Genomic DNA, 27,193 nt, shown 5'->3' with positions numbered 1-27,193 from the left:
CTCGTCATCGGTCGTCGTGTACTGACCATCGTTCAATTTTTGACAGTCATCAAGCCTCCACCCTTTCGAATCGACTAGATTGGTGTCATGTTTCCACCCATGACAAGCAGACTGCAAGACCCATCCACTCAGCGCAATGAACAATAGACATATGCGATACTTCCAGACACCATGCGGCAGCAGCAAGCCAGGATCCTCGGGCGTCTGAGACTTATCATGCCATGCCGCTGTCATGCCCGGCCGGCCGCCATTTGGCTCTTCATACCGCGTTCTTCGCTCTCACTTGCCCATGCTCAACCAGCGACTGTCTACGCTGAGATTTGCGCTTCCGCTCGTTTTCCATGAGCATGTTCTGCACAGATCGACTACCGCGTGCATTCGACTTGACGCCGTCATCGTTCAGCAACTCCGTCAACGCGGACTTGACCATGTGGTCGCATCCGCGATTCGATTCGGTTCGCGAAGCCGTATGACCACCGTCCTGCGCCGGCGAATAGGACACCGAGCGTTTGACATTGTGAAGGGTGTGAAGGGTGGGCACTTTGTTCGCGGAGGCTGCGGGCTCTCGCGCCTTCAAGGTGGATTGGGCCATATTGTGTTGTTTGGTATGTATGGAGTGATAGGTTTGCGGTAGGAGACTGTGTTGTAGTAATTCAACTCAGGATGACTTGTGCCAGCTGTCGAGGGTATTTCAGAAAGAAGTTGGAGGTGAAGCCTAGCAATTATGGTGGACTAGAGAAATGATCGCTGGTGGCCGTGAAACCTTATATGCTTTGTTGGTTTATGATATGCAACCGTTTGAGATCAGAAGATGAAAGGGACTTTTGCGATTGGTGTCACTATGACGCGGTGGGGCTGCTGATCCTTTTGCGATAGTGAAGTTGAAAGGAAAGGAAGGAAGGATGTGAAGTATAAGATACGAGAATATACTTCTCAACCCACCTGTGGATGGCAAACAAAGGGTCATGCAATAAGTTGACTCAGCCGCTGCATGAAAGTATGTGTAGGCGAGAAAAGAATTTAAAAATAAAAAAGAAAACGAGAAAATTGGGACCGGGAATCTGCAGGGCTGGGCTGCATTGCCGCGGACTGGGTGCGACTTCTGATTCACTGGTTGGAGGGTGAATGTTACATCATGGATGATCTCCTTTCCGCCTCTTCTCCTCTTTTTCTCCTCCTTCACCTGCCACTCTCCGCTCAGGACCCTTTGCACATACGAATACTGACCTGGGTCAATTTCGTCCAGTTTGTTTCTCAACACGAAAATCATGAGGCCCCATTTCGACATCCTTATCTCAGATGGCGTCCGTTTCGTGGACGATGCTTTTTCTGCAAGTTAATTGGCGGGCTCGCATCTCCGACATCATCGGCCAAGGCTCACGGACCCCATCAGCGATGGCAAAAAAAAGGGTTTCATTGTCAACTGCTGCTAAACTAGACGGTACTTTATCCGGACCCCCCCTCCCTGGACCATTATTCACTACCTACCAGAGTAAGCTCCACTACCTTGCAGGGTAAACTGAACGACGACTAAGGAGGAGGAGGCAAGTTCAATCCGCCAATGACACCATTGCGTCCCTACTCCTACCAAAGTACACAATACAAGACAAACTCTTTCTCCTCCCCTCACCCACTCACGTGAAACCGATACTCATCCCCCCGGTCCAAGTAGACCACCTCCCCCTCAAAGCCCGCCTCTTTGACCAGGGCCTGGAAGTCTTCCAACGGACTGGCCATCACGTCATAATCATCGAAATGGATGGGGATCGTTATCTGCGGTCGAATCAGCCGCATCAGCTCCACCCCTTGTTTCGCGTCCATCGTCACCATCATCGCCAACGGGCCCAGGGCGGGCGACGGCACTGTGGTGCCTCCCAGGTGCACCAGCATCAGGTCGATCGTCTGGCCCTCATACCGTCGCGGGATGTCCTTCAACTCGTCGAACATCAGCGTGTCCCCGGAGATGTAGATCCGGTACCCCGGCTTGAAGTCCGCCGTCATGTGTCCTTGGCTCCCATACCCGAGTTCGAGCATCCAGCCGTTCGTCGGAGGGATCTGTGGCCGTTCCCCCATTTTAGTATATGACCAAAAACCAAACAAAGATGACAAGGGATGATGACGACATACCGCGCCAACGAGATCATTCAACTTCTCGAGCGGCTTCCCCATGGGAATATGCTTCCCCGGCATGCCAGTAATCCTCAACCGGGGCTGTTTGCTGGCATTGTCGCTGCGGATGTCGACCATCGCTTGCTCATATGCATCCACGGCCGCGACCCGGGTGAATGACTCGCCGTCACCCTTGGATGTTAGGATTTTGTGCGCGTGCGACGTGGTGATGATAGGGAGGTCCCGGCGGAGGGAGTCCTCGACATGCCGATCGAAGTGGTCTCTGCATATATCAGCAACCAGTTTGACTGACTCTTCCAGTAAAGCACCACATTAAGAACACTGCAGTCGGCAGAATGCCCGAATTAGAACACCAAATGTAAAGATTACGCTTTCGTCAGCGTACCAAGACCAAAAAACATACAACAGAAGGGATTCGCTGGTGGTCACCCACCCAACTACTAACCTCCCGGCGTGTGGCTTGTGTACGGCTGAGCGGACGGGAAGCCCTATTTTCCACACCCTGTGGTCGTATGTGCTAGAAGACCTAGCGCAGCGATCCTTGTAGAGCGTGCTCACCTACCACGAGGGGAAAAGCACAACCCTACATTCTTCCCCGTCCCTCCGATCTAAGATAGTCCATACATCCTCCATAAAGCGACGCAGATATCCAAAACCGCAAGAAAAATAATACGTACTCGTGATAATGCGAAAGCAGCACTAGATCCACCCGCGGTAGATCTTCCAAATCCACTGCCGGGTCTTTTCTTCGGGTCGAAGTTACGCCAGGACCGAGATGGACATGGTCGCCCGCGTGGAGGAAATTGGGCTTGATTCCAAGAAACCCCCCCCGTTAGTCAGGTATTTGTGCGTGATGGCATAGCTTAAGCTATGTTTCAAGGACATGTTAGACTCATGGTAAACGCACATCAGTCATGATCCGGATACCATGCCATTGTCTGCTTGATGTGTTAGCCAACCTTCTCTCTGTAACCTTACTATACATATACTCCTCTCCTAACGAGGGAAAAGTGAAGGAGATGCGCACATGATTGTCGTCGCATTCCCGACAAAATAGACCGAGGCATTCTCTGCTCCCGGGTTGCGGGGATGGGCTTTTGTAGCTTTCGCCTCGGGGAGTGTTTTTTCTGCGATGTCGTCGTGGTGACGATGTCTTGTCGGTGGTTGGGGGTTGCTAGGGTCGATGGTGAGGAGTTGAGGCGTTTGCGTTGCCATTATCTTGAGAAACTAGTGAGCTAGCTAGTAGCTAGCTATAATCTGAATATGTTCAGTGAAGGTAGCTGCAGGGGAATTGCTGAGGATGATGGTGTTGGTTTGGAGGTAGGTGAGTAGATGTGATTAGTTATGGTTGATGCGGGTGTGGCACGGGTGACGTCAAATTTACCTACTCGCTGGACTAGATGATCCAGGACTTCTGACTGGTTATATGATTGCATGGCTTTTTAACTACCAGTAAGTACGCTCTGGTAAGCTAGTAGGTCGGTAGTAGGTGGAAGTTTGGCTTAGAATTCTGAACGAGGAAAGGGAAGTTTTTGGGCTTGTTTATAGCCTAGCTGTACTGTACTAATCTGCACAAGATGTGATCCCATTGTCTCACAATCCAGGTCGTATTTGGGAAGGTCTACTACTTAGAAACATATTGACCACTAACTTTGGCTCGTTTTCTCCAATTGTCGCGTTTCATCATGATGGTGTTTAAGCTGCATTCTCTTTCACTTCAGCTGGTCGGTACTACGTATTTTCCGAGGGTAGCAAGCTAGAGATTACCAGTCAATCATTTGCACGATGCGAAGACACAGTATAACCTGTATAGAAGGCCTCGAAGAGGTCGCTAAACCAATAGTAACTTGATATAGTTAGCTGAAGACCCCGGACCAGTTGTCCTCTAGACTGGGTAGTTACTTCGTCGCGACTACGAGCTGATTTGTAGCGACATGATCGACCCAAGCATAGACAGGGCATTGAAAGCTTGACTTCGCACCGAGAGAGGGTCAAAAGACCACGGTGAGAACAAGATACAAAGCAACGCACATAATGCCCGGCAAACCGGAAATACATCCTGGGGAGACTTGCTCCCAGGACGAGTGCCCACATCAGTATACAGTCTTGATCAGCCTCGGACCAGCACTCGTCCGGTCAGCTGCCGCGGAGGTGAGGTGAGGCTCGGAAAGACGTCAGGGCACGTCCGAATCTCTCAGAAAATGAGCTCATCTCCATGCCTCACTTATGTGTTTCAAAATCAGCCAAAATCTCGTTCTTACCCCACGATCAGACAGTCGGTGATCATCCACGCGGTGATCAGCCCTCGATGAAAGCGCCAAACAGGTTTGTTCCATTTCGTGGTTCATCGTCTAGTGGCTCTTCCCCTTACATGCTTGGAGCATTCCTCTGGAATGTACAGCAGAGCTTAAAATGGTAATATCAGCAATGGTATGTGGTGTCTCCAGCCACATGACTACCCGTGCGAAAAAAGAAAATCACCACCCCAACGTATGGGAGAAGAAAGAACGAAGTGCATGAAATAGGCGAAAAGGGGCCCAAAGGATCGCCTCTCCGGTGTTTTTCCTTTTCCTATGTCCCAAAGGATACCTAACCCTTCCTCTCTATAAGCATAGAGCTGGGGTGAGCGGTGTAACGCAATTCCGGTCAGGGCAGGAGGGCGACGACAGGGCCCTAGCTCTAGTGTAAGGTTGTGGAATGCCGATAGAGAAAGTAGCGCGGGCGTGGTTGCACGACCAAGGACAAAGGGTGATGTCAGTCCAGTAACCTGCCTCGAAGAAGGTGAAGTTGCACCCGCCTGCTGTGCCTCCCGTTGATCCTGCTTCTGATCGCTGTTTTGTCTCCGAGAATCACATATATACTGGGGTTGGGCCTGGTTGTACTGGAGTTGCTATTGTGAAAAAGTGACGAGAAGGCAGCTAGCTGTGTGAGGACCGGCATCCCTTCGCACCAAGAGATCCCCCACGAGACCACCGATGGAACCTGAGATCGAAAAACAGGGAGGGTGTTCTTCTCTGCAAACGAGCGTGACGGTGACACATGAAGACTCCGGAGCTGAACGACCATTCCTGGGCGATAGCGAATCGAGATATCAACGATGGACGAGGAGCATCAAAGGGCTCGAGACCCGTGGTATTGAGCCGGTGCCGCTTGAGGAACGGATCAAGAACACCAAGTTCACATCATTCGAGATGTTTCTGACGTGGCTGAGCATGGGAATGGCAATAAACAACACAATCACCGGATCGCTGGGAACGCTGGTCATGAAGCTGAGCTTCGCCGATTCTGCGCTGTGCGTGGTTTTTAGCACCCTTCTCGGGGGGTTGGCGATTGGCTATATGAGTACCTGGGGCCCGCGAAGTGGGAATCGCACATTGGTATGGCTTATCGCACGAGTTCAGAACCTTTTGATCATTCCGATCTCGACAATTTACCGCATTAGCAATGCAGATTGACTAACGGCCCCTCGCCCCTTAGATTGTGTCCCGGTTCTTCATGGGTTATTATCCCACCAAAGTGTGCTGTGTGTTGAATGTGCTCTCATGTCTGGGCACTGGAATGATGAGCGCTACGGTTGGAGGCCAGTTGCTGTCCAAGATCTCAGGAGGGGGCCTGTCAGTAATAGTTGGCATCATCATCGTGGCATTCGCGAGTTGGACGATGGCCACATTCGGCATGCAAATGTTCCAGTACTATGAAAGGTACGGATCGACTGCCCTCGAAATTTCCCAGATTAGACTGACATTCATGATGGTGACTCAAGGTATGCCTGGTTTCCACAGTTGATAGTCTTCGCGCTCCTCACTGGGTCTGCTGGCCCGCAATTCGACTTCGATAGCCCGTCGGTTGGGACTACTTCACAGGTCAACGCAAAGCGGTTGGCATTCTTCTCGCTATGCCTATCGATTCCCCTGTCATGGATACCTGTTGCAGCCGACTACCACGTTTACTATTCTCCCGATATCAAGCGATGGAAAATTTGGACGGTGACCACCATCGGCGCCAGTCTTGCATTCACAATCACTCTGCTCCTTGGCGCCGGGTTGGGAAGTGGGGTGGCACACAGTGCCCGATGGAGTTCGATTTATGATGGCACTCCAGGGAGCCTATTGATGGCGGGATACGATCGATTGGGACCGCTGGGAAGACTATGTGCCGTCATCAACGTCTTGACGATTGTATCTAACAATGCACCAGCTTCATACTCGACTGGGATGAATTTTCAAATGCTAGGAAACGTATGGCGCAGGTTCCCGCGCCCGGTCTTCACGACCGTGAGCACCCTGGTTTACGCTTCGTGTGCTATTGGCGGTCGTGACTCCCTATACGACATCTTCAGGAGTGTCATGCCTTTGATCGGATATTGGGCGGTAATCTGGTTCACGATCGTGGTGGAAGAAGACCTCCTCTTTAATCGAGGTCAGGGCTATGACTGGGACGCATGGAACGATCGATTGAGGCTCCCCATTGGTATTGCAGCCAGCATTGCTTTCCTCGTCGGATGGATCGGAGCTATCATTGGCATGGTACCTCACCCCTAATGATCAATTGTGAGCATAAGAACATCAATTGCTGACAATGACTTAAGGATCAAACGTATTTTACGGGCCCGGTGGCGGCAGCGATTGCGGAGGGGTGCGATCTGGGAATCTGGCTTGGGCTGGGCTTTACCGCCCTGGCTTTCCCACCCTTGAGGTTGCTGGAGCTCAATTGCATTGGCCGCTAAGCACTAGTAGTAATCGGAGATGGTCTGATCACGGGGTGTTTGGAAGTGAGTCTGTATAACTGAGAAGTTGCGGCTGGCGGATGTACAAGCAAGTTCTGTTAGATTTTTCAGCGTCTATAAGTTGTTGTATTGAAGAAGCTTTGAATAGAAGAATCGGTGTTGAGTTGTTGTTCGATATTGAATCTCATGCAGTTAATGGGTTAGACGACACGTGACCTCAGGCGGATGAATAGAGCCACTCCCGCACCGGACAGTCAGCAGTCGGGGTCAGCAGGTCCAATAAGATGTGGCCAATCCATTCCCCGGACCCGTGACCCCGGATCCCCACTCAAGTATTAAGCTCGAACCAGGGGTTGCTCTCCCTCGGTACATTTCACCCGCTGCTGGGACCACCCCTAGTTCCATGATCCTCAGTACATCCGTTAGTGCCCCCCTTCAACAAGGAGCTTTGACAGTCAATGACTAACTTACTCCGTGATACGCCATATCCAGAATTATTATCAATGCCACTAGTCTCAGTCTTCCACAACTGAGCAAAGACATCAGACCAAAGGCCAAAGAAAGATGGCCAACGTCACGGATATTTCATCCGCCGCCAAGGGATCGCTATTCTCCACCCCAGGCACCCCATCTCACTCATACTTTACATACCTTGTTCTTGCTGTTACTTCGTATGCATTATTAGTAAACTTCCTTCGCTTTCGCCTGGTGAAATGGATGCACGCAAGATATAATTACCCTACTCGCGAGTCCTTCGCTCATATGACCGACGATGACGCCTGGGCAATTCAGAAGACCATGCTAGAGCAGGAGTTTCCTTTTTTCTACCTGAAGTCCCTTCAGTTCGCCCTCTTTCGGGTTGGTATCCGATCTGTACCTTGGACCAGCTGCAATAACTGACACTGGCACAGACCTACGGCATCCCATCCATCTCTAAAGTCCTCGTAGACACGGCACAGTTTTCGAAGCCGGATACATCGCTGAAGCGCTACGCTGACACAGTGGTCTTGATTCAAGAGTTCGTTGGCAATGCTCCATCTTCAACGCGTGCTCGAACCTCCATTGCGCGCACCCGCTGGATGCATAAAGGTTATCGTGCGTCTGGTAAGATCCTCGAAGACGATATGCTGTACACTCTTGCGCTCTTCGCTGTACAGCCCGTCCGCTTCCTGAAGAAGTATGAATGGCGAAGCGCGACCGATTTGGAACAGTGTGCCATCGGTACTTTCTGGAAGAGTATCGGTGATAACCTCAACATCAGCTACGATGCCTTGCCATCGGGAAAGAAGGGATTCAAAGATGGCCTCCATTGGTTGGAGGAGGTAATGGCTTGGAGCGACGAATACGAAGCGACGTGCATGGTACCGCACATCAAGAACCGCCAAACAGCCGACCAGACCACAGAAGTGCTGCTCTACATGGTCCCAGAAGCTTTCAAACATGTTGGCCTGAAATTCGTATCCTACATGATGGATGATCGTTTGCGGAAAGCCATGATGTAGGTCCGATGCTAGTATCCGTTGTGCTACCTCAGACTTCAGACTCGACAGCGTCTGAGTAACATCACTGACCGTGTGGAATTCTAGGTACGACCCACCACCAGCGGCTTACGCTCGGTTTTTCTCGATCTTATTGACAGTGCGCCAGTTTGCCATGCGCTACCTCGCCCTTCCCCGGCCTTATCTCCTACGGTATAAGACTTTTACCGACCCGGACGGGCATGGCCGCATTTTCTCCACCGATTGGGATGCGGCCCCATACTATGCGAAACCGAGTCTGCGGAATCGCTGGGGACCGGTTGCCTGGCTGACCTGGGCTTTCGGCCGACCTCTTCCGGGCGATGAGGGCTCTAAATATTACCCACAAGGATACTACATCCCTGATGTAGGACCGAAATACTTTGAGGGCCGTGGCCGAAAGGAGTTGGACCAGATCACGAAGGAGCTGGAATCGTCACGTAGGGGTCAATGTCCTTTCTTCTGAGCGACTGAGCCAACACTCTGCATGATCTCATCAAGATGGTGAGTTTTGCAGATCCTATTTTTTTTTTTTTTTTTGCATTTGGAGGCCTCGCGCTGGTATTGAAGCGGTTCGTACTTTGAAGGCCAGAATAGGTAGACAAAATTAGCAATGTGATAAAATTCTTGCAGTGAATTACAAGATGCTCGTCGGAAACTTTGCGAGGGAGTCTCTTCAAGGCCTTTATAGCAGTTACCTTTAGAGGAAGGCTAGCAGTCATTCGCTTGCAGGGTTGGAGAAAGCTAGCTTGAATGCGCGCGTACCAATGATTCTCTTGTGAGCTACAAGAGTGCGGATGCAATAACGACCGGGCACTCAAAAATGATCTTGCAACAAGTTTGTCTCTCTTAAAGAGGAGAATGTTCATTGAGAAGGCTAGACATGAATTACGTCTCTTTCAATTCAACAAGTATACTAGGCAGGCCTCCTCACTGAGTGCTGCTAGTAGTCCGTAGTAAAGGAAAAGTACAAAAGTATGGATTTTCAATACTTTACAAACTCTACTAGCTTACCCTACGGGTGAAAAGAACTATTACTCTAAGCACTTCTAAACTTATAAGTATTAGGAAGCGTGAACATGTCGAGGAGGCTGAGAGAGCGACCAAGTCAACTCTACAATATGATCCGTTTGGATCTGCTGCAAAAGTGGATGCGACGGAGATCAAACTCGTGCGGAAGATTGATGCCTACATGATGGTCAGTTCGTTTACTGTCGCCTCTCACGATACATTAGCGGGTGATGCGGACTGACAGAAGCCAATTTTTTTGGTTTGTACTTTCTCAGCTTCCTCGACCGCAACAGCCATGGTGAATGGGAAGCTTAACAGTCTATCCGAAGATCTCAGCTTGCACGGAAACGCAGTATAACATTTGCGTTAGCATTCTTTTTGTCAGGTATTGCCTGCCTCGACATCTTCGTTCTTTGACCTAAGCTAACTTTCGAATAGATACCTCCTCAGTCAAGTTCCATCTAACATGCTTCTCAATCGAGTGAAGCCTGCGCAATACATGTCGGGGTTCATGATGGCGTGGGCAATTGTGTCTACATTGACCTGTCTCGTGAAGGATCATCATCTTCTAGTTACACTTAGCTCGGCTGACTCTGAATTGCCCAATAGTGAATGGCCTTGGCAGTTTTGGCAGGTGATATGCTGTCAGGGCTCCGGATAACTACCTTAGTCTTCTTCTACTGTTTCTCACACACAACATCTCTCTCGGGCATCCGGAAACAGAGTTTTGACCTACTATGTATAGTTCATGCATACCATCAGAGCTCACTGCCACGTAGGTGATGGGAACTCGTTTCTATGGGGAATCTTTATTCGTATGTTATTAGTGAATACAGTACTCGGTTTTCTCATTTATGTACCCAAGTTATCCCGTTGGTCTGTTTATTCACATTCTACTGACCAATTAGCGATAGAACCAAAGGAAAGCCTATTACCTGCTTTGATTTGAATCAATCCATTATCTTAGTAGAATCAAAATACAGCCTAGATTTTGTTAAGTATCTTTACTCGGATCAATGTGATCACTCTATTCAATAATTTTCGACTGATTGCTAAGTGCTTTCTGCTTGATAAATGCTTAGATCTGCCTCCTGTATGCGCTGGCGTTTCTCTAAAAGATCAAGCTCCCGTTCATCATTTTTTAAGGCCAAAGCACGTGTCTCTTCTCTCTGCCTTTCAATTTCAGCTTGAAGCTTCTGAATCTCAAGTTCCTCACGTCTTAGCTTGAGAGTTAAGAGAGTAGAAGAGGCAGCCTGGGGAAGACCTGTTCGTGAAGATGTAGTTGATCTTATGCAGTTAGCAAGCGCTTGGAAACTGCTTAGATAATAAGGAATATTCTTACTGATTACCATCACCCAGGGATGGTGTCCGGGTAATAGATCTAGCTGTATCTCTCTCTAAAGCTGAAGCTGAAGCTATAGGAGAAACAGATCTAGCAGAATTCTGATTAGACTCTGTAGAACGGCGTCTTTTATACCCTCCTAAACTATAATTAGTACCGAAGCAGTTCCAAAGCGGTTTTAAAGTACTTACGAGAATCAGTAGTCGTCTGGTGTCGATAATTCGCTTCTACATTAGAGGTCCGGTAATTATGATGGATGTTGAATCCATTATAATTTTTAAACTGTTCAATGTCCTCCTTATCAGACTTGGCGGAACTAGAAATATGAATTCAAAAGTCAGCCTTTCTCTAAGTATTTCTAAGTACTTTTTAAGTAGTCGGGGAATACTTACTTTCTAACTGTTTCGAGAAGAATTCGATACTTGCCAGATGCATAGGGCTTATTATGAGACTGTTTAACTGCATTCATATGCCATCTCAATTCATCAAAAAAAAGTGAAGCAATACCAGAGTAGGATTTGACTAAGCCTGCTTTGATTACTGCACTTTTCTTCTGAGTAGCCCATTCTGCGACTTTCTTACTCTCATTCTCTGCCACGCAGTTAGTAAGTACTACCAAAGCAGGTGTGAAGCAGTTAAGAAAATACCTATCAAGCAGCTAAGGGTTTGGTCATATTTCTCCTCTGTCGGGCAATTCAAAAGACCTGCCATTTGATGCCAGAGCCGAGAACCTTTCTCTTTAGTGCCAATCACCTTCAAAATATTCCGTTGAAAATGAGCATGACAAAAAACAACAAAATGTTGAAGTTGCCATTTGTAATCCCGATGGTGAGGGTCCACTTCTGTAAGATATTTGCCGAGTCCTAAGCAGTTCCCACGCGGTTAGTAAGGACTTAAGAAGTAATTAGAATAAGACATACCACTAAACTGTTTTGTATCCATGTCAAGAATCATACCCTTAAAACCACTGCCATGTATCGAATTAAATTGAACTGGTGTACCAGTTATTTTTTCAATAAGTTCAAAAGCTCGTTTAAACAGGAGATAAAATCCCTCAGTAGTCTCCTCAGTTGTAAAAACACGGAGAAGAGTAATGACTAGTATAAGTACTTAGCAAGCAGCTTAGCAAGCAGATCAGAAGTATTTACCTTTATCATGGTCCGGAATATAAGTAGTAAAAAGCACCTCATTCATTTTATTTGATCTTAGTCGTTTATACGACATATCAACCTTGAATAGATCAAGCCGAACAAGAAGTTCAAGCTGCTCTTTGTAGGCGCAAAATACCATAGTTCCATCAGTACCATGATATTTCTCTTTAACATAGGACTAGAGTAGTTATTAGCTTATTTTAAACTACTTTGGACGCGGTTGGTAAGCAGTTGGCAAGTACTTACCCGCATACATGGGTCAATATTTAGCAAAAAAATTAGACCATCAATATCCTGTCCACTTGGATTCATCAATAACCGCTGTTTCTGAATAATTGTACTAATCCTGTCTCTATGAGATAAGCTGGTATGTAATTCAGCTAGTGTAGAGGTATTATGCTGACGACAAAATTCCTCAAGCTGCGGATTGCGAAGAAATTGAGCTTCAATAAACAGTTCATAAGCAGTTAGTAAGTACTCTAGAACATGTACTTAGATGCTACTTACCTGTAGTTATACTAGGATCACGGATCTGTTGAACTAGATTCGTAATACCTTCAAGAATCCTCTCTGGCGGCTTATGTGGAGGAGGTGGAGGATGTGTATGAATACCATGAGAAGTAAAAAGAAGATAAGGACATGAAACAAGATCTAAAGGAATCAAAGCAGTAAAAGCCACACTGCAAGAAGTATGAACTAAGCGCCCTGAACCTTGAGGATGTGGCATTTCTGGAAGTAGTTAGCAAACACTTCGTAAGTACTTATTAAGTACTTACCACAGTGTTTTCGGCGGGATGAGAGAGGTTCAAACACACTACACTCCTCACTTTCAGTAAGAGAGTTGTTGGCAAACAGCTCCTCAAGGAAAGCACAATCAAGAGTAGTATGATCAACTATATCAGCCTTAAAATGCTTATTCAGATAGTCCTCGGTGAAATTGATGCACCCAATATATGGAAGATGGTCCCCATTTAAGTCCTAAAGTAGTTAGAAAGCAGTTTGAGAATAGTTTGAGTAGTATAAATACCGGATGAAAATAGCGCTTTAGTACTGGTTTACAGTTCGGAAGTTTTTCATAGCAGGGTTGTACTTTTTTCCAAAAATTATTCATCCTTGCTCTGTAGTAACTTTGTAACTGGTTAGCAAGTGCATGTTAAATACTTAATAAGTACTGATTTAAAAGCTTTCCTTTTCGACTCTGGCATATCTGCTATCGGAACATCTTTCTGTAGTTTATTAAACGTCTTCCAAAAGCCCTCATCAACAGATGTATGATGATGATTTAGAAGAGATCGATTAAGATATTCGCAATGGAGGATACCAGAGCATGTCCAGGATACCCTCTTAACCCGGCACTGCAGAAAAGGAGAAAAAACTGCTCGCTTCATACCACTGCTCATACGTTTAGTATACGGAATCTATCAAGCAGTTAGCAAGCGATTTCGAAGTAGTTAGTAAGTAGTTAAGATTACTTACATCTTCAACGATCTGTTTGGCTTCAACTTCAGAATAGCTCCGTAAGGCAACCACATAGTATATCCATTAGTATGAGTAACTGGATATTCTGGAAGATCATCAATATACTCGACATTGATTAGTTAAGGGAAAAGATTTAGCATGTGTTAAAATAGTGAATGGTGACAGTTCCTAGAATCTAATTAGTTTCGAATCACTTAGCAAGTACGTAAAACCGAATACTAAGTACTATCACTAATACGTACTTAGTATATAGCTGTAAACTTACCTCTGAAGCATTTTGTTCGTCTGAAGAACTGATCTCAATAATATTATCAAAATCCATAGTACCTAGAGTACTTCAAAAGTGCTTAAGAATTGCTTGGACAATTAGGTATAGTGGAATATCAAAGGGAAATGAATTTCAATGTTACAAACAGTGATTTAAATGATCGCGTGAGACGTTTTTGTTTCTAATAGGCGCTAAGTTGATTGTGGTCGGCTCATCTCCAAAAAGTTCATGTGACATGTAGACACGCCTCATCAGCGCGGAAGCCTTCGAAGAAGATTACATAACCCCAGCAACCATTCTCCCCGCAAAGCCGACGGTCCTGTGATCTCATTGCAACGAATCAAAGTCTGGTATCTTCAACACACCTTATTCACACCCATCGGAATCGATAAGCTCCTGCATAGACACAATACGATCGTTCCTTCTGGCCTCAACACACAGCAAAATCGCAAGCAATGGCGTCACCCTCGTCGAACGAGGATGCCGCCGCCGCCTCCTCGAACCCGGCGCCATTCGCCAATTTTCCGCAAGACCCCTCCGAGTTCGACAGCGACCCGCGCATCTCGTTCTCCAAGTTGGACAACAAGTTCATCCTTGAAACCGACGACGGACAGGAATATGAGTACGACACCGCTCTCAAGCGGTGGATTCCGACGGTGTGTGCGCGCTCTTCTCTTCGGCTTGGAGGCCTGATCGCCGATGGTGGGACACAGGCTTAATTTTGTTTTGGAGAATTGGCTTTCTCTTTGTATTTGGCGACTCTGGTTGGTTCGTGAAAACTGATTTTCTAAACGCTTGGGTGGCGGCGGGTGTGTGATTTCCAGGTCGACGACGACTTGCTCCAGAAACAGCAAGAAGCCTACAAAGTCCAGGGGGTGGATGAAGATGAACAGGTCACGGCATCGCAACTAAAGAAGAAGCGCAAGCAGCAGGGCAATGGCGAAGAGGTCAGTTGTTAGACTCTAGTCCTTCGGGCACACCCCGTCAAATTTTTTGTCTGCTTGTTATTCCTAGTCTACGGGGATTACAGGGAAAAAGGCTGAACCAGTTGTGTTATCGTCTATGCAGGGAAGTGCACAGAAGCAGAAGAAACAGCGCGTCAATACGGCGGTGTTTGTGACGTCGATTCCCCTCGATGCCTCATTCGACGAGATCCGAGATCTTTTTTCCAAGTGCGGCGTCATCGCGGAGGAAATCGACAGCGGTCGGCCGCGCATCAAGATGTACAACGATGACGACGGCAAGTTCAAGGGAGAGGCACTGGTCGTGTATTTCCGGCCGGAATCGGTCAACCTTGCGATTCAAATGCTGGACGATTCGGACTTCCGGCTGGGCGTGACGGGCCCGCATGGGCCGATGCGCGTGCAGGCGGCGGATTTCTCCTTCAAAAGCCAGCAAGAGGCACCCACGAAGACCAGCATGAGGGACAAGAGAAAGATCATTCAACGGACGCAGAAACTCAACAAGTAAGGGCATCGGTGTACCGATGGAGGCGCTTGCTAATCTGTTCGCGGTAGCAAACTCGCGGATTGGGACGATGACGATCCGTCGGCTCTTCCCGATACAAGCTCTCGGTTTGAGAAGATCGTCATTCTGAAACATATGTTTACCCTGAAGGAACTTGACGTACGAAACCATTCTCGAGCTGTCATATCATGCATATCTAACATGTTGACAGGAGGATCCTGCCGCTATTCTCGACATCAAGGAAGACATTCGTGACGAATGCTCGAAGCTCGGGGAGATTACGAATGTTGTTCTTTACGACAAAGAGCCAGAGGGAGTTGTGAGCGTTCGCTTCCATGACCCGGAAGCTGCCCGCAACTGTGTCAAGGTGGGTGGCTTTGCCATGTGGGACAGGCACTCCGCCTTGTTAAATGCTAATGGTTTATATCGAGCAGATGATGGATGGGCGCTATTTCGGCGGCACGCGAGTGGAAGCGTACATCTCCGACGGGCGCGAGAAGTTTAGGAAGACGAATGAGAAGCGGGCGGCGCTGGAAGATCTGGCCGAGAAGGGATTGGATGCGGAGGATTCAGATGAGGAACAACGTTTGGATGAGTTTGGCACGTGGCTGGAGAGTTCTCACACGGTGGAAAATACCGCCAAGTGAGAGAACCCCGGCGTCATGGGTTACTAGGTAGCAGTAGATCTGGATCAGCCCATGGGGCAATGTGCTTCATAATGGGAAGCAGATGTGGTGTCTATAGGTCATCCATGCTTCATGAAATATATGTGTACTATAGTGAATACTAAACAAGCAGTAATGACCTCACGCGACGGGAAAGGACAAAGAACAACTATAGAATTGACATCTCCTGAAGGGAGGCGATGTCGATAAGGGTAGAATGGAAGTCTGGTTCGCGTCGACGGCAGTTTATGCCTGATTTGTGAGGCACCAATTCAGGCGCTCGGCGAATCCCCTGATGGCCAACAAACACGCCAAACTCGATCGGGCCGAGTCTTTCCCCCCTTGGAAGAAAAAACAATCAAGCCACGGGTGGTGTTGTTTACTGTGAGTGTGTACGTACCCGCATTAAACACACCACCACTAATTGTCCCAATTGTCCCACTGTTGACACTCACTAATTCTCCCTCCCTCCCCTCTATCCATTGTAGTTCCACCCTTCCCCTCTCCGCCTTCACCGCTCTCCTTCTCTACCCAAACCTCCCAGACTAACCCAATTCCTCGTTTTCTCCCCCCTTCCTCTTCCCCCCTCCCCAAGTCTATCCTCCACTTAAACCCCTACATTCCTCCAATTCTCTCCGACATCTGTCAACCCACTTTTTCTCCCACAACACCTTCAACTACCTTTCACAATGCGTGAGATTGTACGTGGTTCATTCCTAAACTTTGTTGTCCTTCACGGGAGACGCGTCCTCGTCTTGACTGCGCTCTTTTGATAGGCCCCCACCCGTTCCTCAATCGATAACATGTGGCTAACCTGACATCTCCATTTTTGCTTTGCAGGTTCACCTTCAGACCGGTCAGTGTGTAAGTGAAGCCGTGTTGAACTACAATTGTTTCGTGGTTGGGCATATTCATGCAGTGGACTAAACCATGGTCTTGGTGACAGGGTAACCAAATCGGTGCTGCTTTCTGGTACGTCTCGACTTTGCTGGGCAGAGACATGGCTTGCTCTTGATTCAGAGTCAAGGGTATTGTTGTCGAAGCTTCGTGGACAATCAAGCTGACAGTCCTCCAGGCAGACCATCTCTGGTGAGCACGGCCTTGATGGCGCTGGTGTGTAAGTGCAGACAACCCCCAGATTGCGGGCCAAGCGGGTGCGCGGCAAAGCGTGCAAGTGATTAATAAAAAGCCCAGTTACAATGGCTCCTCCGACCTTCAGCTGGAGCGCATGAACGTCTACTTCAACGAGGTTCGTCCTTCCCCGAGTCTTCCCCGCCAGTTTTCCCGCCAGCTCCTCATCCCTTCACCAGGCCAGCGGTAACAAGTATGTTCCTCGTGCCGTCCTCGTCGATCTCGAGCCCGGTACCATGGACGCGGTCCGTGCCGGTCCCTTCGGCCAGCTTTTCCGCCCCGACAACTTCGTTTTCGGTCAGTCCGGTGCTGGTAACAACTGGGCCAAGGGTCACTACACTGAGGGTGCCGAGCTTGTCGACCAGGTTGTCGATGTTGTCCGTCGCGAGGCCGAGGGCTGTGACTGCCTCCAGGGTTTCCAGATTACTCACTCTCTCGGTGGTGGTACCGGTGCTGGTATGGGTACTCTCCTGATCTCCAAGATCCGTGAGGAATTCCCCGACCGCATGATGGCCACCTTCTCCGTCGTTCCCTCTCCCAAGGTCTCCGACACCGTTGTTGAGCCTTACAACGCCACTCTCTCCGTTCACCAGCTTGTTGAGCACTCCGACGAGACCTTCTGTATCGATAACGAGGTAGGATCTATAGCAAACGAGAGTGTGACAGATAGAGACTGACTGGTTGGCTTGTATAGGCTCTGTACGACATCTGCATGCGTACCCTCAAGCTCTCCAACCCCTCCTACGGCGACCTGAACCACCTGGTCTCTGCCGTCATGTCCGGTGTGACCACCTGTCTGCGTTTCCCCGGTCAGCTCAACTCCGACCTCCGCAAGCTGGCTGTCAACATGGTTCCCTTCCCTCGTCTGCACTTCTTCATGGTCGGCTTTGCTCCTCTGACCAGCCGTGGCGCTCACTCTTTCCGTGCTGTCTCCGTTCCTGAGTTGACCCAGCAGATGTTCGACCCTAAGAACATGATGGCTGCTTCTGATTTCCGTAACGGACGTTATCTCACTTGCTCTGCTATCTTGTACGTTCCCTGTTATCCATTGTCTCATGGCTTTGGCGCTAATTGAATCCAGCCGTGGACGTGTCTCCATGAAGGAGGTTGAGGATCAGATGCGCAATATCCAGAGCAAGAACCAGAGCTACTTCGTCGAGTGGATCCCCAACAATATCCAGACTGCTCTGTGCTCCATTCCTCCCCGCGGCCTCAAGATGTCCTCTACCTTCATCGGTAACTCCACCTCTATCCAGGAGCTCTTCAAGCGTGTTGGTGATCAGTTCACTGCTATGTTCCGTCGCAAGGCTTTCTTGCATTGGTACACTGGCGAGGGTATGGATGAGATGGAGTTCACTGAGGCGGAGAGCAACATGAACGATCTCGTTTCCGAGTACCAGCAGTACCAGGATGCCTCCATTTCCGAGGGCGAGGAGGAGTAGTAAGTTTCCCGAGGAACAAGCATGCAGTCCAAGTACTAACCTTACCCTAGCCTTGAGGACGAGATGGGGGAGGAACAGGAGTAGATTTTTGGCCGTCAAGAATGACGCCGACCGGGACGCGCTCTTTAATACCCTTGATAAGCTAACATTCACCGCGGAGGTGGACTTGTTTTACCGGTCACAGTCGGTAAACTATTTTTGTTTGAGCGCTTTTATTTCCCCCTTCCTGTTTTTAATTACTTAGGCCAATAAAAGCCTGAAACTATCAAAATCATCAGCACATAGTTTATAGCAATTTATTCATATTTAATTGCTAAGTAAACCAACTTGGACAAAGGAAGGAGCGGAGATCAAGTACATAAAGGGTTGCCGGCGCTAAACGCTTATAGTCTTAGTTGCTGGTCCAATGCAGGTACGGGGAGAGCTGCACGCTCCAGTATTCCAACCACAGCCCATGCAAGTCTCACTTCTCGATTTTCTCGGTGGATCCTACTTCCAAGCTATTGCGTGCTCGATAAGTATTGATTCCCTTGACTCGAGGTCCTCATTTACCATATTCAGTGCAAGAGCGGATCAAACCACAGAAATCAAATCAAAAACCATTCTATCTTCAACGCGAGCGTTAATAAATATGTAATATAGTGCTTTGAAGGGGTATCAAACAGAACAAGCGCCATGTCCCCCGCAGATAGCCAAATTCATCAAGCAAAAACATCCCCTAGCGCTATACTAGTCAAGTACATTCTTCCCAGGCCGCATTGCCTGGTAAATCTCCTTCCGAGGTCTGTCTGTTTATCTGTCATGAAATTCATGCTTGGGGAAAGGGGGGGTAGGCATCTTCGGAGGCTGAAGCCTGAACCTAATAGAGACAGTATTCTACAGTATAGGTAGGTATAGATACTAAGTACTTTACTTCGGCAAGGAAAGGCTTGTTCGCGAGGGAATTGGAATTGATTTAGTAATGTGTTTTGGGCTGAGGTGGTTTCCTTCCTTTTGCATGCATAGTAGGTTCTTTTGCTGGGAAGTATATATCATAGGTCTCATTTGATTTCAGGGGAAGGGACGATGAAAGCTGCAAGTCTTCATGGAAACATTGAGTCTGTGCGTCTATTCTTAAGAAGAGGAAAAGGCGGAAGTGACGGGCGACGAATGATGGGTTGACCATGTCGTAATATGTGAGGTCATTTTAATTACTCCTTTTTGTCAAACACCGAACCAGAGGAGACACATCAGTAATAAAAAGGGAAGCATAATTAATCCTGATGGGGAATATAACAAAAGAAAAGTATACACATATGTACAGTGAAGAGGGGGATATCACAGTGGGGTGAACCAGAAGGAAAAGGAAATGGGATATAATCGAGAATAAAAAGGAATAAAGTCTAGTGGGGCTCTTAGCGCCCCCACAGAGTCTGAAACAGACTGCTCAAGTCCGGATTCAAGCCTTTAGCTCTATCGAGTCCTCGTTGCCAGCGGGTGTGATGCTGCGCTTGGAGGAGCTCTCGGCGTGCTCGGGGCTGGTGCCGGAAATGACATCGCGGGTGATTTCAACGTAGTCATACTGGTGGGATAATTAGCTTCGACTCAGGAGATAGTGGGGTTTCGGGGGAACATACAGCAAATTCACCAATCTCAGCATCGTCAGTACCCAGAATCTCATCCTCCTCGGAGATGCGAAGGTGGAGACCAGGGATTAAGTTGATCAGGAAAAGGATGATGCAGCTGCCGAAGAAGGAATATGCCATGCCAGAAACTGAGTCGGCGAGCTGGTATCCGAGCTGGATGTAGTTGTGGTTGATCCAGCCACCGTCAATGGAGGTGGAACCATCAAGGTGAGCAATGTAGTCACTAGCACAAGCAGGTTAGCAGAGCTCGTAAGCAAAGACACCGGAGAAGACATACGCCGCGAAAATGCCGGTCAAGAGGTTGCCGACAAGGCCACCGATACCGTGAACAGCGAAGATATCGAGACTGTCATCAATTTGAATGACATACTTCAGCTTCGTGGCGTAGTTGCAGGCAACAGCACCGACGACTCCGAAAATGAAGGCCGCCCAAGGAGTGACGAAACCGGAGCCCGGCGTGATGGCAACCAACCCGGCAATAGCACCCGAACAGAAGCCGACCATAGACCATTTCCTCTCAAGGCGGTAGTCCAAGATACACCAGGTAACGCCACCCACGGAAGCCGCAAGATTGGTGACAACGGCCGCCATCACAGCACGCAGGTTGGCAGCCAGGGCGGACCCTGCGTTGAACCCGAACCATCCAACCCAAAGAAAGACAGTGCCGATAACAACATGAGTGACGTTATGGGGGCGGTAGTTGAGCTCGTGGGTTCCGTGACCACGACGCTTTCCAAGCATGAGGGAGTAGGCCAGAGCGGCAGACCCGGAGGCGATGTGGACAGGAGTACCACCAGCGAAGTCGAGACCACCCAGCTTGTAGACCCAACCAGAGGAGTTCCATGTCCAGCAAGCGATCGGGTCGTAAATAATGGTGGACCAGATGAAGCTGAAGACCATGCAAGGAAGCATCCGACCGCGCTCAGCGACGGCACCGACTGCAAGGGCCACCCTAGCGTCATCATATCAGTCATTCAGCCCTAGGATAGATCGCGCAAGAAACCACTCACGTAATAGCTGCGAACATTCCCTGGAAGACGGCAAACAAAATATCCGGCACTTTACTGCTGCCAACAGAAGGAGCTCCCAAGACTCCCTTGAAACCAAAGTTCTGCAGATCTCCAATATAACTTCCAGCAGTGTGGGAGAAGGCCAAAGAATAACCCCAGAAAAACCATTGGAACGATACCACTCCGACCGACATTATCGAAAGCCATATCAGTGACAGAGCTGACTTGCGCCGAGCCAGACCGGAATAGAAGAAGCTGGGATGGTTAGCTCTCAAATCATGATGTCGAGATTTTCAACAGGTTTCTTACCCGACCCCCGGGATCATCAGCAGCACCAGGGCAGTAGAAGTAATTACCCAAGCGATATCACCAGACTGGGCACGATGAGTATTAGTATGAGACAATTGCAGACCAGTCCTTGAATAAGCTTACACTGTAGTAGATGTTGAGATCTTCCGTGAGGGAATCACCACCATTGGCACCCGTGCCATTGTAGGCCACCGGATACGCCGACATCACGAATCACACACAACGCACGGTAATTGGTATGAGACCAGAAAGAAAGAACTGTGGCCTGCAATATTTCTCCTCAGCTTGGCAGGAAGTTGAAGTAGTTCTCAGTTCGCAGTCGAAGCCCAAGCGTAGGGGGCTCGAAGGCAGTGGAGTGGAGTAAACAGGCACGTATTAGAGGAGCGCAAGGGAAGCCAGTGGAGGGAAAGTCCGAGCACCGATCAATGAATAATTTGATATGAGCTATAACCCAGTTAGGAGGTCTGGATTGCTGATCACTAATCAGTAGAAGTAGATATGTCAGATATAGTCCTGGTAAAAAGGAAACTCAAGTCAGGGGGAGATGCAGGAGTGATAAATAGTGTTGATGATAATCGGCGGCCGGAGATATTACCAGTCAGATGAAAAGCGCCATTGTCTCACTTGCTTCGAACCCTGGAACTGACTCCACCTCATCGGAACCATGCTTGAAGGGGGGGGGGGGGGAGTCATTATTTCTTGGCTGTAGAGCTAGCTTGGTTCTAATACGATGCGATATCTACAGATAGATAGCGGATGGCTGGCCATGGCGGCGGATTAAGGCCGGTGGAGTTGATGGAGGTTGCCACGGACCAACAGCCATTTCTCATATTGGTTGACTTGGCGGTCCTCGTCTGACCTGCAGTGGAACGGAGACCTCACTTCGTTTTGCGATCTGTCGAGAACGTGGACGAGCATGTTGAGCCCAAGCAGTCCATGGCATTGGTCTGTCCATTGTGCATGGACGCCTAATCCATCAGCCATGGCTGACGGCTGCATATCGCTCTCATGGCGGAGACGACAAACACACCGCAGCTTGCTAGCAGGGAATATTCTTTTCGTGACTCGCATCCCAAACGTGGAGGGAGATTAGGGATTTCATTGACAGATGGAGGTCAATAATGCAAACGCGCGGAAGTATGGATAAGGAGAGAAGTCTATTCAGCCCGAAGAGAATCCTTCGGTTCAGGCAGCATCGGGACTGGCTGGAGATAGTCATCCCGGAGTCTTATCAGTGGTGATTAAGGAACTAGTCAGTCAGACAATTGCATGCAGGAGTGATAGAGAGTGGTTTAGGGGAGACAAAAAGTTCCTTATCTCCCGCCAGATACAGTCAGTCAATGACAGGGCTGACTTTGGAGACCCCGAGAGCTTACCATCATCCACGGGCACTCTTCATGGAGCTCCATCGGAGGCGCATTTGCCTCCACGAGGTTGTCTGTCCCAAACCTTCGTCTTGCCCCACCGGAGTCCTGAGTCGTTAGTAGTCGTACAATTCCAGAAGTTGTTTGTACGAATGCTGCGTGTGGATGCGCAGAGATGCAGGTGTGGGAGGTTCCTAAACCTTCCGAGAATTGGTGGAAGCAGGCCTTATCTTCCTCCGCACGACAGCCAATCACAATCGGATCTGCGCCAGTCTTATCTACAAGGCTTCTGATTACGAACTGACAAGTTGACCCCCCTTCGAATCTATTATTATTATAGTATTACTCCTCCTGATCTCGTTCATGCTCTTGGAGCCAAAGATCATTAAGATGACGCCAAGACTCCAGTCACTTCATGATGGCTAATTCGATATCCGCTTACGCAGCTTCGCAGTGTGCTAACTACCACTGTTCCCGTTGTGGTCAGTTCATTCATGAAGCTTAACAGACTATTGCGCGGCTCTGGGAGTGTCACACAGTACGGAGTACATTCAGGCCGTTGAACAAGATTCTGTCACTAGTGTCATGATTCGATGATCAGAAAGAACCCAGTGCAATGTTTTCAGTCGCCTGGAGATTCTCCACATCCTCCACCCCAACGCTAACGCGCAAAAGATCTGCCGGCACGCCGAATCCCGCCGCCTACTCCAGTTCCCATTAGTTTGCGAGAAGGACATAGACGACGTGAAGGTGAAGCTAGTACCGAGACTCGAGTTCTTGGCCGTTTCAGCCCAGTTAAAAAATTCCACCGCATGCTCCTTCCTGTAAGGAGGAAAGGACAGCAAGTCAAATACTCGCCGGTCGGAATTCGGCATCATCATAGAATCAATTTGTCGGGATAAATGTGGGGTAGTAGACTCTCTCGAACAGTGGGTGATATTGCAGAGTCCGACAGATGGCCTCAGCGTTTACGTTGCATTCTCTGAATGCGCGCGACAAAGTCTCGACTTTGCGCTCTGTTGACAGAGTATGCTCGGCCCAGTAATTGTTGTCCGCAATACTGCGTCGATCTTTGTGAGGCCGTTGGCATCTACGGCATGGCGCAGAAGCTGGAAGTTGGTCGAGTTACCGATCGTCTCGTCTGCCACCACGACGAAGTTCTACTATCGGCCAATTGACGAATGTACTGGAGCTCAGGTTTCAGCACCGAATTTTCTGGGAATGCGTCGAAGGGGTTATGTACTGTTCGCCGGCCTGCAGGCGGACTTCCACTTCATCCGAGGAGTCATGCCCGTGAAAAAATATTCGAGACCGAAATCTGCAGTATGCTCAGGGCTTCGACGTAGGGAAAGCCGTATGCGATACTCTCTCGTTGACCACAAACAGCGAGCAGCATTCTATGGGTGTCAAAATTGGAATTCATGCCGCAAGGGTAGAGCTAAACGGCATGATCGGATCGGATGATTCAACCTCCCGCCGCGAGCTTGTCATAAACCTGGACTGTTCAACCGCTGCTGCATGTTTCATTTCTCCTGCTGGAGGATCCGCTACACGTCGAACAAATGGAATTCAAGACTCCCAAATCGCTTTTCCAAGATCTACTTGCCCTTCCGGTTTTTTTTGCGGCATCACTATTTTCGCCTCTGAGCCTTGACAGACTCTGACACAGCAGCAGCTCTATTCTCACCACTTTGGGTCCAAGTAACTCAATATAATTTTTCTTTAGCGAGCTTACATTGATCATGCGGCGTTCTATTCGGTCTAGAACGCTTCATTTGCTTGGCGGCCGTGTCTCATCATTAGTGCGTCGATCATGGATTTGATATCGATGATAGACGAGTGGCTAAGGCGCATCTCGCCCGCCTTCCAGTTCAAGGTTCATCGTCCTTCAACAGATTTCAAAGCAAGGAAAATGACAAAAGAAAACATGAAATTAAAGGGATTTACTGGTGGTTACCCACTCAACTACTAATCTTATTTCATGGGTGCACTCATCATGAGTCATGCCGACTGCGCTAACACCTAAATGGACCCCGCCTGGAATGGTTGAGAGCTTAAATGTTCTAGGGAGAGCCAGGGAAATTCGATGGTAACTACAGTATTTTCCTCACACTTGAAGACAAATACCAATGGCGACAGAATCTCATGCCATCGTCTTCGGAGCAGCTGGACTGCTCGGATGGGCGACCTTGAACCAGCTGCTCTCGGGTTACCCCTCGTCAAGCCCATTCTCTCGGGTCACTGCCGTCCTCAATCGGCCCGTCTCGGAGCCCGACCTCTGTTTACCTTCAGGGCCGAACCGGCCTTCTTTTGAGCTAGTTTCAGGGATCAATTTGCTAGAGGCAGACGGAGATGATCTTGCGAAGCAACTGAAAGAAAAAGTCCCCGACGTGGAAGGGATAACTCACGTCTTTTATTTCGGTAGGTACTGATTGAAAAGCAGGGTTTAGATAACGATATACTAATATGGACCAGTCTTTGCGCCGTTTAACGATGACCATATCCAAGAGTGTACCCAAAACTGCGGTATCATGCAGCGACTGGCCGACGCAATGAACATCGTCGCCCCAAAGCTGCGATCGTTCGTGTATCCCGGCGGATCAAGAGTAAGCAAGCATTTGGTTGCATAGCGGGAGTGGCGACTAAATATTAGCAGGGCTACGGTATTTACATTCCTGGTGGTGTCTTCCACCCACCACTCGAAGAATCCATGGCCGACAGCATACCAGCAGATTACGCCAAAACAGTCGCATATCCGTGGTTCAGAAAGATTTTGACTGAAGCAAGCAAAGATCGCAATTGGACCTGGAGTGAGGTCTGTCCGGATGCTGTGGTTGGGTTTTCTCCTAACGGCTCGGGGTACTCTCTTGCCCTTCACTGGGCGCAATACCTCTCTCTATATGCATATAATCACAGAGGCTCCACCAACGAGGAAATAGAAGTTCCGTTTCCTGGGAGCGAAGCCGGTTATCGATCGCTGTATACCCCTGTGTCGGGCGAAATTCTTGGTCGCATTGCAATCCATGCAGCACTACATCCAGAATCATGCGGTGGGAAGATTATCAACATGCTAGACAACGATACACCCGTCAGTGCTAGCGACCTATGGCCGCGCATCGCGGCCTGGTTCGGGCTGAAAGGAGTTGGACCAGCGGCAGACGACGACGCTCTCAAGCCAAGTGAATATATCGACAAAAACCGCCATCTGTTTGCTCAGGATGGGGCTCCAAAGGGAGTGACCTGCGGGGTGGGCATCGGAAATAAGCAATTAGATTCTGTTGGCTGGTGGCTGACTTTTGACCGACATTTCAGTCCCAAGAGGTTGAGAACGGTGGGATTTACTGAGCAGCGAGATCCGGTTAATGGCTGGCTGGACGCATTCGAGAGATTTAGGGAGGCGGGGATTATCTTTTGAATTTCTGTTTCGAGTAGGACTGTTGCATGTACTGTACAGCTGCTCACGAACTTTTGTTTGGTGTCTCGAGCTGCTGAACTCCTTGTCTAAGAAAGATACCCGATTCTTTGGCCTTGAGGCCCTGAAGAGACTTCAATCATCAATATCAGTATTACGAATGACTTTACAACAAGATTTGACATTTACTGCAGCCATTAGCTCCTATAGTCGGCCAGTGCGGGACAAGGTGAATAAATAAGTTGTTTGACTGATCTTTCCATAGAACATCCCTCATTCCATATAATTACCTACCGAGAGAGTATGGGGTACTTGCTGTAGCAGCCAATTTGACTACCGCAGGACTGTACTATCCCTGTCACTGTGGGGACAAAAAGCGTTTCGCTCTCTCTCGCGTGCGCTGCCCAATCCGCAACTCCTCTTCTGCACTAACTCTAACACCCAGGGTGGGCGCTTTCTGGCAAGGGATCCAAGAAGCCGATTACTCGCGGTGCTTCTTGACTGTCCCTGGAAGCCCAATCCATAACAACAGAATAGCCACCAACAGAGCCAGAATGAACGGCTCCAGAACTTTGATTCCAGCCGACTGAGCGACCACACCGAGAACAAAAGAGAGCACCGCTGCGCCTCCGCTCCGTAGTAGCCCCGGTGCAAGTGGACTGAGCAAAAGACCAGTCTACTAGGTAAGTATATAAGAACAAGGTAGAGTCTCTTAGTAACAATAACAGAAAACACTAGTTGCAGAAGTCAATACCTCCTCTTGGACTGATTTCAGGAAACAAGACACCTACAAAGCTCAATCACAGATTTTTACTACTCCGTACCTAATGTTCGTTTTCTTGAAATCTAGAAGTGATTGTATATGGCGAACACTCTACTCGTCAAGCAGATTCAACCATGTAGCGAACTCTTGCACGACCCAGATAAACCTGCTAGATGGTCAACTAGTAAATTCGGGGTTCATCTTCTGCAGAAGAGATTCTGCTTTCGACAGAAGAGCTGTCTAGAACCTTGCATCAATATTCATAGAAATCTTTCCTCGCTGAGCAATATCAGACAATGCCATCGTGGGGTGTCCGATGGGTATCTAGTTGGTCAGTTAATGCCGACTTTGTCAAGGTATGACCGAGGAAATCGTCCTCGG

At 48.7% G+C, this 27,193-nt stretch overlaps 9 protein-coding genes across 9 annotated transcripts; 5 read left to right on the top strand and 4 right to left on the bottom strand.

Annotated features, from left to right (window-relative positions):
• Positions 1 to 259: 259 nt before the first annotated feature.
• Positions 260 to 592, bottom strand: BP01DRAFT_298610 (uncharacterized protein; the record flags this gene model as incomplete). Its single annotated transcript, XM_025571919.1, has 1 exon — positions 260 to 592. One exon carries the CDS (start codon positions 590 to 592, stop codon positions 260 to 262), a length of 333 nt encoding a protein of 110 aa, XP_025430405.1.
• An 88-nt stretch (positions 593 to 680) lies between these two features.
• Positions 681 to 1,457, bottom strand: BP01DRAFT_82820 (uncharacterized protein). The gene has a single exon (XM_025580146.1). The coding sequence runs from the start codon at positions 1,286 to 1,288 to the stop codon at positions 782 to 784; it is 507 nt and encodes a 168-aa protein (XP_025430404.1). The 5' UTR covers positions 1,289 to 1,457; the 3' UTR covers positions 681 to 781.
• On the bottom strand, positions 1,409 to 3,459 carry BP01DRAFT_357735 (MBL fold metallo-hydrolase). The gene is made up of 5 exons (XM_025575265.1): positions 3,158 to 3,459; positions 3,038 to 3,068; positions 2,808 to 2,938; positions 2,128 to 2,392; positions 1,409 to 2,055 (listed from the first exon to the last, which is right to left on the bottom strand). The coding sequence occupies exons 1-5, from the start codon at positions 3,343 to 3,345 to the stop codon at positions 1,627 to 1,629; spliced, it is 1,044 nt and encodes a 347-aa protein (XP_025430403.1). The 5' UTR covers positions 3,346 to 3,459; the 3' UTR covers positions 1,409 to 1,626.
• A 1,646-nt stretch (positions 3,460 to 5,105) lies between these two features.
• Positions 5,106 to 7,002, top strand: BP01DRAFT_342757 (purine-cytosine permease family protein; the record flags this gene model as incomplete). Its single annotated transcript, XM_025573492.1, has 4 exons — positions 5,106 to 5,507; positions 5,608 to 5,831; positions 5,894 to 6,656; positions 6,719 to 7,002. The coding sequence occupies 4 exons, from the start codon at positions 5,106 to 5,108 to the stop codon at positions 6,854 to 6,856; spliced, it is 1,527 nt and encodes a 508-aa protein (XP_025430402.1). The 3' UTR covers positions 6,857 to 7,002.
• A 418-nt stretch (positions 7,003 to 7,420) lies between these two features.
• Positions 7,421 to 9,077, top strand: BP01DRAFT_424193 (uncharacterized protein; the record flags this gene model as incomplete). The annotated part of the gene is made up of 4 exons (XM_025579672.1): positions 7,421 to 7,714; positions 7,768 to 8,354; positions 8,443 to 8,813; positions 9,007 to 9,077. The coding sequence occupies 4 exons, from the start codon at positions 7,421 to 7,423 to the stop codon at positions 9,075 to 9,077; spliced, it is 1,323 nt and encodes a 440-aa protein (XP_025430401.1).
• Positions 9,078 to 13,927: 4,850 nt separating this feature from the next.
• On the top strand, positions 13,928 to 15,883 carry BP01DRAFT_357732 (U2 snRNP complex subunit CUS2). The gene is made up of 6 exons (XM_025575264.1): positions 13,928 to 14,280; positions 14,449 to 14,571; positions 14,693 to 15,090; positions 15,142 to 15,250; positions 15,303 to 15,458; positions 15,526 to 15,883. Exons 1-6 carry the CDS (start codon positions 14,080 to 14,082, stop codon positions 15,736 to 15,738), a joined length of 1,200 nt encoding a protein of 399 aa, XP_025430400.1. The 5' UTR covers positions 13,928 to 14,079; the 3' UTR covers positions 15,739 to 15,883.
• A 562-nt stretch (positions 15,884 to 16,445) lies between these two features.
• Positions 16,446 to 18,413, top strand: BP01DRAFT_374714 (tubulin beta chain; the record flags this gene model as incomplete). Its single annotated transcript, XM_025576851.1, has 9 exons — positions 16,446 to 16,457; positions 16,597 to 16,620; positions 16,703 to 16,728; positions 16,832 to 16,873; positions 16,951 to 17,005; positions 17,067 to 17,522; positions 17,582 to 17,916; positions 17,969 to 18,328; positions 18,380 to 18,413. 9 exons carry the CDS (start codon positions 16,446 to 16,448, stop codon positions 18,411 to 18,413), a joined length of 1,344 nt encoding a protein of 447 aa, XP_025430399.1.
• Positions 18,414 to 19,458: 1,045 nt separating this feature from the next.
• On the bottom strand, positions 19,459 to 21,817 carry BP01DRAFT_357729 (ammonium permease MEP2). Its single transcript, XM_025575263.1, has 6 exons — positions 21,397 to 21,817; positions 21,274 to 21,338; positions 20,965 to 21,219; positions 20,232 to 20,906; positions 19,946 to 20,177; positions 19,459 to 19,890 (listed from the first exon to the last, which is right to left on the bottom strand). The coding sequence occupies exons 1-6, from the start codon at positions 21,478 to 21,480 to the stop codon at positions 19,768 to 19,770; spliced, it is 1,434 nt and encodes a 477-aa protein (XP_025430398.1). The 5' UTR covers positions 21,481 to 21,817; the 3' UTR covers positions 19,459 to 19,767.
• A 2,757-nt stretch (positions 21,818 to 24,574) lies between these two features.
• BP01DRAFT_82551 (uncharacterized protein) lies at positions 24,575 to 26,312 on the top strand. The gene is made up of 3 exons (XM_025580145.1): positions 24,575 to 25,058; positions 25,113 to 25,243; positions 25,294 to 26,312. The coding sequence occupies exons 1-3, from the start codon at positions 24,767 to 24,769 to the stop codon at positions 26,050 to 26,052; spliced, it is 1,182 nt and encodes a 393-aa protein (XP_025430397.1). The 5' UTR covers positions 24,575 to 24,766; the 3' UTR covers positions 26,053 to 26,312.
• Positions 26,313 to 27,193: the final 881 nt, after the last annotated feature.

Source organism: Aspergillus saccharolyticus (genome assembly GCF_003184585.1).
Source record: "Aspergillus saccharolyticus JOP 1030-1 unplaced genomic scaffold BP01scaffold_20, whole genome shotgun sequence".
Lineage (NCBI taxonomy): Eukaryota > Fungi > Ascomycota > Eurotiomycetes > Eurotiales > Aspergillaceae > Aspergillus > Aspergillus saccharolyticus.
Note: the sequence above shows the minus strand (reverse complement) of the source record. Positions and strands in the feature narration are given on the sequence as shown.

What these genes read in the sequence shown, in the direction of transcription:
- BP01DRAFT_82820 (XM_025580146.1), bottom strand. Translation starts at nt 1,288, where the DNA reads ATGTCGAAATGGGGCCTCATGATTTTCGTGTTGAGAAACAAACTGGAC.
- BP01DRAFT_357735 (XM_025575265.1), bottom strand. Translation starts at nt 3,345, where the DNA reads ATGGCAACGCAAACGCCTCAACTCCTCACCATCGACCCTAGCAACCCC. An exon ending in GGGAATGCGACGACAATCAT is followed by an intron (nt 3,069 to 3,157) that starts GTGCGCATCTCC and finishes CACATCAAGCAG; the next exon opens with ACAATGGCATGGTATCCGGA. An exon ending in GTATCCGGATCATGACTGAT is followed by an intron (nt 2,939 to 3,037) that starts GTGCGTTTACCA and finishes CTTGGAATCAAG; the next exon opens with CCCAATTTCCTCCACGCGGG.
- BP01DRAFT_357732 (XM_025575264.1), top strand. Translation starts at nt 14,080, where the DNA reads ATGGCGTCACCCTCGTCGAACGAGGATGCCGCCGCCGCCTCCTCGAAC. An exon ending in TCAAGCGGTGGATTCCGACG is followed by an intron (nt 14,281 to 14,448) that starts GTGTGTGCGCGC and finishes TGTGATTTCCAG; the next exon opens with GTCGACGACGACTTGCTCCA. An exon ending in TTACCCTGAAGGAACTTGAC is followed by an intron (nt 15,251 to 15,302) that starts GTACGAAACCAT and finishes ACATGTTGACAG; the next exon opens with GAGGATCCTGCCGCTATTCT.
- BP01DRAFT_357729 (XM_025575263.1), bottom strand. Translation starts at nt 21,480, where the DNA reads ATGTCGGCGTATCCGGTGGCCTACAATGGCACGGGTGCCAATGGTGGT. An exon ending in CTGATGATCCCGGGGGTCGG is followed by an intron (nt 21,220 to 21,273) that starts GTAAGAAACCTG and finishes TAACCATCCCAG; the next exon opens with CTTCTTCTATTCCGGTCTGG. An exon ending in TTGACCGGCATTTTCGCGGC is followed by an intron (nt 20,178 to 20,231) that starts GTATGTCTTCTC and finishes TGCTTGTGCTAG; the next exon opens with TGACTACATTGCTCACCTTG.
- BP01DRAFT_82551 (XM_025580145.1), top strand. Translation starts at nt 24,767, where the DNA reads ATGGCGACAGAATCTCATGCCATCGTCTTCGGAGCAGCTGGACTGCTC. An exon ending in AACTCACGTCTTTTATTTCG is followed by an intron (nt 25,059 to 25,112) that starts GTAGGTACTGAT and finishes AATATGGACCAG; the next exon opens with TCTTTGCGCCGTTTAACGAT. An exon ending in TGTATCCCGGCGGATCAAGA is followed by an intron (nt 25,244 to 25,293) that starts GTAAGCAAGCAT and finishes AAATATTAGCAG; the next exon opens with GGCTACGGTATTTACATTCC.